At 39.3% G+C, this 12381-nt stretch overlaps 1 protein-coding gene across 2 annotated transcripts in view; it reads left to right on the forward strand.

Annotated features, from left to right (window-relative positions):
- LOC149255173 (nucleoside hydrolase 3-like) overlaps positions 1–12381 on the forward strand; it is a 386258-nt gene that overhangs the window by 321263 nt on the left and 52614 nt on the right. For both annotated transcript variants that reach the window (XM_089460377.1, XM_089460376.1), the window contains one exon: positions 3882–4086. In XM_089460377.1, coding sequence (XP_089316503.1) covers positions 3882–4086 — 205 coding nt within the window. The remainder of the gene's footprint in view (positions 1–3881; positions 4087–12381) is intronic.

Here is a 12381-nt window from a genome sequence, read left to right on the forward strand (position 1 = left end):
ACTGGTGGTGGGAGGCTCAATCAAGTCCCCCTCCTGTACCTGTTGTTCCATCTGCTGAAAACTGCCTAGATTTACTACTTCTGAGGAAATACTAGTGCTGGTCACTGTGCTTGATCTAGGTGTTTGTCCTCCTACTTGTCCTCCTTGCTGCCCCTACTACTGTTGGACTAATGGAACATCCACTGACTGACCTTCTACTGGCATCTCTCGAGATTTCCTAAAAGCTCTATCCTCCAGGAACTTTGCATCCCGTCTTACTACAATCTTCCTGTTGCTAGGAATGTAGATTATGTATGCTTTTGAGGTCTCGCTATATGCTACGAGGTACCTCTTTTCTACAGTCTGATCCAATTTACTACGCTTTTCATCTGAAATGTGATTATATGCCACACTTTTGATATCCTGAGATGATGCACCTCTGACTTCTTCCCTGTGAAGACACCTTCAGGCGTTTTCTTCCCCAATGCTCTGTGAAAACTTCTATTCTGGATATACACCGTTGTGTTGCAAGCTTTTTCCCATAAGAATCTAGGCAAGTCCTGGTCATACAACATAACTCGGCTTCTATTATAATTCAATTTTGTAGTGGCATCATAACTAGGTCCTGCAATAATCTTATAACAGAGATATACTTTGGTTCTGTAGTGGTAGTTACAAACTTTAGTTCTAGGGTAGCTTAGAATTTTGGTCCTATGGTGGCAGTGCATACTTTCGGTCCTGTAGTGGTGGTAGCCCAGAAATGGTTTCATACTTCAGCTCTGTGATAGCTTGGTTATTTCGGCTTGTAGTAATATATTTCTTCTATTTGAATTTCCTTCCTCTGTGATCACCAAACTCATATCTCTGAAATTTTCGAACTTGTATCTATGTTCTATTTAGCGAAGTTTACCCTCCTATTTATAGTTGTCTCCCACTGTAAAATAAGTCGACCTGTGTTTGTTTGAGAAGCCGACTTGTAGAGTATTTGTTTGGAGGCCGACCTTGCAAGGTGACTTGATGGAGGAGTCTTTTGACAAAACAAATTTGACTTTGACTTAAATAAAAATCCTAAAGTCTACAATGGAGGCTTGACCTATGATAATTGACCCAAGCATGAAACCCATGCTTGAACAAGTAAATTTATTTAATAAAATTTCCTTTTCATTCTTTTGATAAATATATCTCATTATGACTCAAGTACAATTATGAAGACTGAACCTAGTTACGTTCTTGAACAATTTTGGGGCACAAGTAATGGTCTCATGGCTCTCCTAATGAAAAATAAGCCTATAAATTGCTTCAAATGAGGGCACGGAAGATGGTGCTTTCATTCCCATGTCTCAAGGATGTGATAAACCTCCTCTGGGTGTCAGATCAGCGGCCAAACCCTGCATATACTTCTAAGCTGGTCGGGGGCACTGCTGGTCCAAGTGCATCATCTCACATATAATGTGGGGAAATGAACAAGTTGTTGAAGGTGTTGAGGGTGCTCATAAGATGGGACAGTGCTATCTCACATGACGGAGTCCCATGGCTCTCAACGCATTCCCTACAAGTGTTAATATGATCCTCTAGTGGGCTCGGGCCCTAGTGAAGTTGCCATGAGGAAAGCAAGAGAAAATTAGAGAATTAGAGAGAGAAAGTGCACAATGAACACAATGTGCCCCCTTCAACCCGAGACAAGAACCAATGTCCCAAAAAATTTGGACTCAACCACCACCAACAAAAATATCCCTTTTATTAATATTTGAGTAAAATGAAAAACTTAAAAAACTCAATTATATCAAAGATGAAACATGACTCCTTCAAGACCCCCTCTCTTAATACATTTTCTCAATAAGTACAATATCTCTTAATAAGAAAAAAATAATAACTTTACACCCCTTATGAGAAACTATCTTTAAAAAATATTTCCCACATTCTTAAAAAAAAATTACAATTCATTTAAAATATTCCTTTCATAAACGAAACTCCTCTTCTAATTCTCTCTCCTAAGCCTCTTCTCCACTAATTCTTTCTCCTGCCCAAATTGTATTCCCCACTACCTCACTCATAAACTTATGACATAATTAAACAAAGGTAAGAATTTTAAATCCATTAAAAAATCACACCACTCATTTACGTTGACTCACTCTTATTCAGATTTTACTTTCACCATGCATGCCAATTTAATATTTAAAACATCATGCATGTGACTCCACGTGCTATTTAAAAAACTTCATTCCACGCTTATTCAAAAACTTCATTCAATTCTGTTATTTAAAGTGCTTCGAGTGCCATGCATTAAACTCCACGCAGTGTTCAACGCCAGCTTCCTCCACGTTGATTTAGACGTTGCTCCTTTAATGCAGGTCTATTGCAAACAGAATTTACAAGAATTGTCTCCAACGCAGTTCTGCAAGCTATACAACGCACAAGTCTTAACGCACCAGTCTCTAGGCAAAGTTAATTGCTCCACGAAACTCTGACGCAGATCTGTAGCAACACACATAGGAATACAGTGATGAAATACAAATTAAATGGTTCAAATGATGGAATACAGTAAGGCACCAATATGGGCAGTTGTCTACGCAGGCACATCAATGTCCAATGCTTCACATAGAAGTTTTTACAGCTCCATAACTGGATTCACGGATATCCTCTTCTCCTCCATTGCAGGCAGATTTCTTAATGCACGGAGATTATTCCTCCATGCAAGAGGGACTTCAACACTCCAACTCACTACACCTTTCACAAACTCTTTGGCTTGCGCAATGGCTCTGATATCAAATGAAAGAAAGCAAAGTAAAAATAAATTACAAAGCATGAAATATTTAACAATAATACACCAGCTCACGCACCAACTCAACCCAATTTCATTAATAGATGCATATATTTATGGTTTCGAGATTTTTCATTTCCACAAATTTCTCAATCAATAACTTCATAAATCATTCCATAATTCTCTCAGCAATCATTCGCAGATCCTATAATCTGTCATTTCACTAATTTCTCCACAAATGTCTCACTAAAAACCAACAACTTTAATTATTTAATATTTGACAAATGATCCATTATTTTATCAGTAATAATGAAAGATGTCTACATATTTGGGTGTATAAATGTAGAAGGGAGCAATGAGAGATGTCTACATATTTGGGTGTATGAATGTAGAAGGGAGCAATTGTGGTACATGAGTTACCCTGGTCTTTGTTTTTCCACCCTTCTTGATTTGCCTTTTGTCTTTTCTTGATTTTTCTTAATTTGCCTTTTGTTTTTTCTTGATTTTTCTCTTAATTTGCCTTTTGTTTTTTCTTGATTTTTCTTCTATTGTACTACTTGACTCGGGATGAGAACATGTTGTATATGATATAAGCAGTCAACACGCCATCCAAAGAGTTTACTGAACATTCAGCTGATCATGATAATCATGTAGTTTCCTATATCATTCCTCTCACCCCCTTCGAAGATGGTTGGGACAACACTTTGTTGTCCGAAAATCAGGAAAACCTTCCATTTAATCTACTTAAAAAGTTATGCTATGTGTATGCTGAGGAAGTCCTTCCCGCACATCAAATACTCCACCGGTAGCCATTCAATATCCCTTGCTTTCACTGCAGCCAATCTTTTGATTCCATCTTCCACATTCTTCTTTTTGAACACTCTCTTTTACACTGATTTTTGTTGCTTTCTTCTACATTGATTTTTGTTGCTTTCTTCTTTTGAATGGGATTACATAGTTGCATGTGACAACCATGGATCCAGTATTATTAAATAAATGTTATGTTTATGAGCCTTTGTGCACATATGGATAATTCGAATTGATGGCAATCTCGAAATGTTAAATATGATATCACATGTTTATTGTTTAGATTCGAGATGAATATGTTATGACTTTTCTTTACTTAACATGTATTTTGCAGATATACTGCCAACATGGACGTGAAGTTTGGAGCTATAAGAAATACTGACCATCCTGAACTAAGACAGCCCAGGGCACAAGAAATTTGGCAAAACGTTTTAAATGAACTTAAGCCGGGGTCAAAAGTGACAATTTTGACAACAGGTCCTCTTACAAACATGGCTAACTTTCTCTTGTCTAATACAAATTCGACCTCAAAGATTGAGGTCAGTTTCCCTTTCCAAACTAAGGTTTGATTTCAAGAATTCTTATTTTCAATTACAGAAGTGGGAAATCCACTAGCATTTTTTTGTTGTTGTTAGGTAATCTATCATTTTGTATTTAGGTTTATTGTTTGTTTTTCTTTCATTTTGGCAACAATACATTTTGATTTTGATTTTGAACTGGTGAGACCCAAGTCTCAAGGTAACTCCACACTTACTAGGCTCTATTGTTCTCGTTGTGGCTTTAAAGCTTGGATTAACCATGCATTTAACAATAGACAATCATGTTAAACTAGGTCACATGCAAAATCATCTTCTTTTGTTAGAAGAACTATAAAATACCGTCAGGTCACATTTGCATGCCTTGCCAATAAAATGTGAAAAAATTATAAATATGTGATGTCCTTAATGGTGATAATTTGTGGCCTATGGTATATCTTTCCATGGACAAGAGTTGGCAAACCTTGAACAAAGAAATTACAAATCAGTTACTAATCTCCAAACTATTATTCATTGATATTCATGTTGCTGCCAAGATACTAGCATTTTAAGTTTAAATAGTATATTCCCCACAAAGAATCCCATCTTGCTCAGACAACTTGTATTTATGTATTCATCGGCATAATTTTTGTATGTTTATTTGCCTTGATACTTGAATATAACATAAGACAAATAGCATTCCATAAACAAGTCTACTTGAAAGAGGAATTTGATGGTTTTCTCTTGCAATGAGGGTTGTGTGGTTAAAGTGAAGAAACTCTTATTGTATCTCATATAGAGGATGTGATATCTTTTATTCTGCAGGATTCTCCTTCAAAAATCTAGGAGAATGTGAAGTTGTTTGTTCCATATTCAAAGGCTCAAAAGCATATAGGAGCACCCAAATCTAGATAGAAGGTGAGATGTGCTAGCCATATAGTATTGTTTTCTTCCATCCATGAGACTTCTAGTTGTATAGAGGAGGAAAAGTGTGATGATGAGATTGACTTCACTCATGAGCCTTCTAGTTGTTCATTGGATAGGAGTGATACTTTAATGGAAGAAGTTGCTAAGATTAACTCCAGTGTTGTAATTAATGGGAGTGGTAGAGTACAAAGCCAGTCATTTTGGATTCTCTTAGGCAAAGGGAGTTTCCCTTAACGTTACTCTTACTTCAGGACTCTAGAGATGAGGAAGTTGACCTAGTTCAAGTTATTTCAAATGCCAAATAATTTGAGATGCATGAGAGTGATTCTCATGTTGACAAGTTGATGATCACCTTGCATGGTTTGATCATTATACCATGAGCTTTGTATTCCAAACCAACTTGAATTGTGTAGAGATATGATTATCTTTGGAAGATGTCTTGGAGAGTTCATGATGCAAAGTCCATTGATGTTGTCTCATGATGCTAACTTGGATGACGATGGAGTTTGGCAGGTTTTGTTTGCTCTAAGGAGATGTTTCATCATTTTCGCAGATGGTCATTCATCGAATGATCAAGATGGCATGCTAGCATAGTTGATAGTGTTGTTGCAGATAATAGTGGTTGATTCCAAGACTGCAACCAATACAAATTTAGAAGGAGAAAATTTGGTGGAGTTGTAGAGGGAATCAACATGTGTCGATGTAAACACTTTCCTTGTAAAGAGGGAGTGGTAACTTTTAGGGTTATTTTGAAAGTATTTACACCATGCCAACAGTGCTTCGTGATATTTGGGGTACATGGTGTATGTTCATTCCCTTTATAGTCCAAGATGAATTGGCATATGAGAGATAGTCCTTTATGCATTTGCACAATTGAGATAGCTTACTCATTGGATGCTTGAGTTCATATGATTGTTGGCTTAGTGTTCTTCCCTTAGGAGTTGGAGTTTCGATAACAGTTTGTTGGAAAACCTTCACTGTGGCCCCATGAAGGATCCACTTGTTGGTAAAGAGCCCTATATGGGATAAGAAATATTGTGTACCTTGGAGGACATTAGGCCCTAGATATCATGTGGTAGCTTGGATCCCTATTCAAAGGATTGGAGATGGCTCGGGAACACCTGGGGCCTCGACAATGTTCTTGTGAGGGCAATTAACCCAATAGAATACATTACTTAGGAGGATCAATGGAGTCCACAGAGGCTTGTGAAGGAAGGATGTCAATAAGCCTTGCATAGATCACTGTGGAGCCATTATTGTGTACGACATCACCTTGGAGCATGACACAAGTACTTTAGCGTATAGTGTCTCACTTGTGTTGGCCTACAAGTGCTCATTGTAGGTTTCTTGTAAGGGCTAATGCACACATTGCATTGTTAGCCTCCCTTGTATATAAATAAAGGAAGGAGACGGTCTCTTTATTACATATTCATTCACTCTTGTGATGAGATGTGACCTAGAGAAGAGCACACACTAGCCTCAAAAGAGAGAGAGAGAGTCTTCACATGTGCTTTCTCTCTCTCTCTCTCTCTCGCTCATTACTAAGGTTTCTTAGTCTTATTGAAGTATCTTGGAGCATCTTGGAGGTCTAGTGTTAGGGTTTATCCCTTGGAGATTGAAGATTAGGGTTTTGTGATAAAATGCCTAGGTGAACTTGTGACAAGAAGCAAGAGAGAAGACATTTTTCCTTCAAGGTGTGAAAATTTACAAGTCTAATTGCAGCAACTGAAAATTTATTCTTCTCACTGAATTATTATGCAGTTAATTTGCTACATCAAACAACGAATAAATCACACTGCAATTTTTCACAAATAAGACGTTGCGGAAAATAAAATGTTGAAAACTGAGAAATATAGAGCACACACACAAAAATATGACAACTATTTTGAACAATTGTCCCCAGAAAAATCCAATGTAGGAAAATTGATGCAACAACTGAGGGTTTTTATTATTATGCAACAGTGAAATTATGGGTACAATGAAATGGACATTTGAGAGAAAACTTGGCAAAAATGTCTGAGGGAATTTACCCCCGCAAGCAATTCTGGCTCAGTCTAGCCACTCGAATTGGCAAACTCTGGCCCTTTGTGCAGCTTCTACACAACTGTTGTGCAACCATGGTGGGCCCCAGTATTGCAGCAATAATGCTGCAACTCCTGGAACTCCCTTCTTTAATTTTATCAACCCGGTAGTTCGTAACAAACTTGGAAGCGACGGTGCTGTATGCACAAGTACTAGCTCTTGCCGCAGCTGTCACTTGGTCAGCTGGCACAAGTCCGCTAGGAACTTAAGCCAACTTCTATGAGCTCTTAGAAGAAGCTTTTTAACTGATGAATGAAAGCTAACTCAAAGGGGCTAATTTACTTGCAGAAAGAAACTGGAAAGCGGAAAGGAAATGCAAACCCTAGCAAACCCTAATTTTACCAGCTAGCCCTACTGATGCGAAAAATAGGATGCAAGCTACTGAAAGAGATGCCATTGACTTCTAGGAAGGTAAAATGCATGTGTCTAAGTTATCACTATATGAAGAAAACATCTTTTTGTATTTTTGAATAAGTTGTCACAATTATCATGCATACAATTTAACTGTTTTTTACTGTGCAGAGGTGGATTGGCGAGAGGAAATGCTTAGAAGAGGTCGGGAAGGTTCAGAGAGGGTCTAAGGGGTCCCTAACACCCTTCCAGAGAGTTTCACAGAGTTTGGCTATCAAGAAACCTCATTCGTGAGCTTCTACAGGAAGTCTGCAAGGGTTCTACAGGATGTTTAAGGAATTTCTACAGGATGTTCAGAAATTTCTACAGGATGTTTAAAAATTGGATTTTGAAGGATGGGTGAGTGAGGGAAGATGCATGAATGGATATGGAGGTAGGATAGGGGTCTGAAGTGGCCCAGGGACTGGTGGATGGAGTGGTGAGAAGGTGTAGATAGCTAAGTTGGCTCAAAGAAGGCTGAAACAATGATGTACAAAAACTAGGGTTATGTGAGCAAATGTGGCAAACGTGAGGTAAGTATTCTAAGTAGAGGGTGGAGTGGATGGTGCTGATGGAGAATAAGCAGATGGAGTGGTACAGGTGCTCTGCAAGTCGTTTTTCCAATCTGAACCAACAAACACTTGTAAATTCAAAGACCTAGTTATGTTGACCTAATTTGCTAGCTGTCAGTAAAGAGAATGAACAAAAGTGTGACCTGCAATGAAACCATGTATTTTAACTCATGCAACTAAGCAAACGAAAGTCTGAACTTGTAACCAACTTCTACACATGAAGATCAAACACTAGTGATTGCATGGCAAAGCAAAATCAGTGTTTTTGTGGGCAGCAAAGTCATCCTAGTCACAGTTCCTGATCCCACTGAGGGAGAGGTGAAACCACAGATGTTTGTTGGCCCTTTTCTTGAAGCTTTTTCTGTTAGCAACCGATCAACTAAATCTGAGCATGAAAAGTTATTTTACTCCTCAAAAACAACCTAAATAACAAAACAAGATTTAAATCTAAATAGCAGATTTTATTCTAAGAATGCAGCAAAGACACATGAAAGTAAACAAAGGAGGTACTGGGCACTTGAGATGGGCCCAACTCCAAGATATACAGCCTCCTAAGAGAGATTTAGAGCTGGTGCAAAGCTGGATTCATCTTTATTGAGCAAGAAATGTTACATTCCAAAAACTGTTCACAAGGAGAACTTGAAAATGTGCTGAGAGCAAAGCTAATCTATTGCCTAAAAATCGAACTACAAACTAGCTAACTTCTGCCTACACCATGACTAAAAAAATGACTACAAAATGACTGTAAAGTGACTAACTACTGGCTAACCAAAATGAGGCCCTAAGCCTTTTTATTTATACAAATTGAGGACCCCAACAGTCCTCCTAAACTTTAGGGACTCGGCTGCCCAAAACTTGTAGTTAACAGCAGTCCTACTTGACTTGCTTGGCTGCCCTTGTGATAATTGATTTGGTGGCCCTTGAACTCCGAGCTGATGGTGGAGAATTCGAGGTAAGGGCCCATAAATGAAGGGAACACCTTCCTAAAAATCCTCTCCACGAATTTGGCTACCAAGTGCTCATTTCAACCCTTGATTTTGTCTCCAAATTGACCAAAAAGACTACACAAAGCACACATTAGACTTGTTGGCATAATGACTAACCCAATTCACTCTATTAGCATAAATATAATCAAAAACATGCAATAAACTAATGAGAATGGTGGATTAAGTCAAATTAAGAGGTTGAATGAGCCCATATAATTATCCATTTTTGGGGCTCATCATCACCCCCTACTGAAAGTGTTGCTCATCCTCTGAGCAACCAATCTATCTCCTCATCTTTGATGGCCTTGGTGGCCTCCCTGTCATGCCAAGCTTCTGAAGTGATGGCCTCTTCTCGGTCATGAAACCATGCTTTTCGCTCTGCTCCTTCCCACTGTCTGCTCCTTTTCCTAGAGAATTTTCAGCTTTGGTATGATTGTGCAAGTATATTTAATCAGATGGTGGCAATGGTGGTGAAAGGAGGTGAAACCAATGGAGGATGGAAGAAAAGGGTGGTTGCATGCCTCCTCAACAGACTTCAAGCTTCAAATTCCTCTCCATAATCGATTCTGGCCTGCCCAAAGGCTCTACAGGATGTTTCTGGTAGAAATATAGAACTTCCTGTAGAAAGTCCTGTAGCTTCCTGTAGAAGGTTGAACCATGACTAAATTGTGTCCAAACCCTGAAAAAATGAGTGTTCATGGAGGGGATGAATGTGAGGATGCCTGGGAACTTGGTGAGGACCCTTCTGCTTGTGTTGGGAGGCCCCCTTTCCGCATTGTGTTCCTGCAACCTACAACAATTTCCAGGGATTAAACTTGTTTTTTTTTTTTTCTCTCAGTTTCTTCCTTCTTTTCTTTCTTACTTTTCCTCTTGCTTCTCTTGTGGCTTTTCCTGTGATGGCTTGCCCTAGGTTTTCTTTCCCTTAGCTTCCTTACCCTTAGTTTTCTTCTCTGCCTCACTATCTTGCTTCCTCACGCTCTGTTTTGGCTTGTGCACTGATCAGAATGGGAATTTTGTATATGGTTTCCTCCCCAGAACGTGGAGGACAGTATCCCTCAAGTGTTTTTTCTTTGCAACCCATTCAACCAGTCCTGTCATGTTTTTCACTCTATCGAGTCTTGCCATAGAAAAGATAATGGGCTTTTTACGGTCGTTCAAAATACACATGTGTTCAGCTGTCTGTTCGGGATTGAACAAGAGTTCCTCAATTGAACCATGTAAAGCAGTAAGACGATGCTGCTTCTCTGTATAAGGGAAATAAATCTGCATGTCTGCTCTAGGAGAAAAAATGTTGAACTTGAGATCAAAAACATCAATTCCATGAACCACACGATAAAGACCAGGAAGGGTGAAAGCAGTGTGGCTCTCATACTGTCCAACAGTATCCTTGCTTCCAACAATCTCTTGATACGTGCTAGTGATAATAAAATCTGCATGATTCATTGCAATTAGATTTGCAGTAAACTGGCAAGAGAAATGGTATTTTTTCATAATTTTTTCAGTATATGTTTGAATCTGAGTATTTGGTCTTCTCCAAAGCATGGCAGTAATAAGAAAATAGCTTTTGAATTCATAGACAGACTTGCATTCACATTTTCCCTACCCCCTCAACACGTCGAATTCACCACCTTTTGAATTATTTGCATGGGAAAGTTATGTTCAGGCCTACCTCACTGAGAATTTCCACCCTCGCCGTGAACAATCCAAGCTTCTTCGTATGCTGGGTTTCCTGTAGCGCAGCTTCTTGTAGAAACGCCTGTAGAGCGCCCCTGCACCTCTGAGCGAGCCTGATACGCAGCAGAATCTCAAAGACAGGTAAAAAAACTCAGTGGAGGACGATAGGTTAACCGATTGTGCACACTTCAGTTGAGGATGTGGAAAGTGTAGATGAACAGCAGTTCGTGAGTTTCAGCCGAGCCTTCTTTAGTTGCTGCGTGATTTGTGGTGAGGTGGCAAAAACATGTGCTGGCCATGCAGACGGAAGTGCTTGCCACAAATCATCATATTTCCTACCTGTGATCACTCCATCAATCACGTTGAAGGTCAAACAGTCACCATTACTTGTTTCCCAATTTCCTCCTGAGATGGCTGAGCGCACGTGTCTTATTCACCCACCGAGTGCTGTTGAACTAGATGAGGGTGGCCAGTTAGCTGGCCACCGATTTTTGTAATCCCAACCATCTCATTGCTCATGTTGTTTCCGAATTACATTCATGCAATCAGAGGAATGAGTTTTAGTCACGTACCTGAAGTCAAATGGTTGCTGTGAGGTGCTTTTTGCTGCTACATGCATCTGTTTCGGTGGTTGCATGATGGATCCTTTGTGCTATAAGCTCTTTGCTATCTGATGTGTGGTTATTTTTCTTGTGCAGGTATCCTCTAGCCGGATCTAAGCTGCAGGAGTTCGTTTCCACGTTCAGATCTGCACCCTCAAGCTGCTGTTGCTGAATTTTCACAGGACCAAAACTTGTTTTCGCCATTGCTCCCGAACAATAGATCGGATCGATCTGAAACTTGCTGAGCATGTTCCTATCATCATGATGCACCTCCCATAGCAAAATTGAGATCAATGGATGCACATATTTCGAGAAAAATGGAAAATGGCTGAAGATTTCAAAGATCAATTTCTCAGAAACCATGCATCGGAATCAGCTGAAACTGCTTGGGTAGGTTACTATCACCCATATGCATCTCCCCATGAAACAGGTTTTGAAATGGATGCACGGATATGGAGAAAATGCAAAAATGGCTGATGGTGATGGAGGCGGATTTTTTGGAAACCGTGCATCGGAATGGGCTGAGACTTCTCGGGCATGTTGCCATCATCCCTATACAATTCCCTGTAAAATGGTTTTTCAAATGGATGCATGGTTTTCAAGTTAGGGCAAAAGCAAATTTTGTTCTATGTATTTTTTCTTCAAAGCACTCTGCAAGTTTTTGCATGGAAAGAAAAGCTAAGCTTGGGCTGTGATGCAGGCATGGAGATGATGGAGGAGGAGTTTTAAGATTGCAGGAGGACTTTTGAACCCTTGCGGAAGCTATCGTGTTCGCCAGACTACCTTTTTGCAATCCATTTTTAGCTTTTTGTAATTTCTACAGGAACTTCCTGTAGAAAACACAATTTTCATAAAAGAAGCACAATGAGGTGGAAAAAATGATGGAGAAGGATGAGGAATGGAAACATGAATGCTTGTAAGCATAACCAATAGATTCCAAGCTTTAGATTCCCTTCCAAAATCAAATCTGGCTCGCCTGAAGGTTCTACAGGATGTTTCCTGTAGAAATACAGAACTTCCTGTAGAAGGCACAAAAACTCCTTTGTCTTTGTTTTGAGTGACCTCCTGACCTGCAATGTCCTTCTT

The sequence above is a fragment of the Pinus tabuliformis genome, chromosome 7 (assembly GCF_031772625.1).
Source record: "Pinus tabuliformis cultivar Carrire ecotype Pingquan chromosome 7, CPIR1, whole genome shotgun sequence".
Lineage (NCBI taxonomy): Eukaryota > Viridiplantae > Streptophyta > Pinopsida > Pinales > Pinaceae > Pinus > Pinus tabuliformis.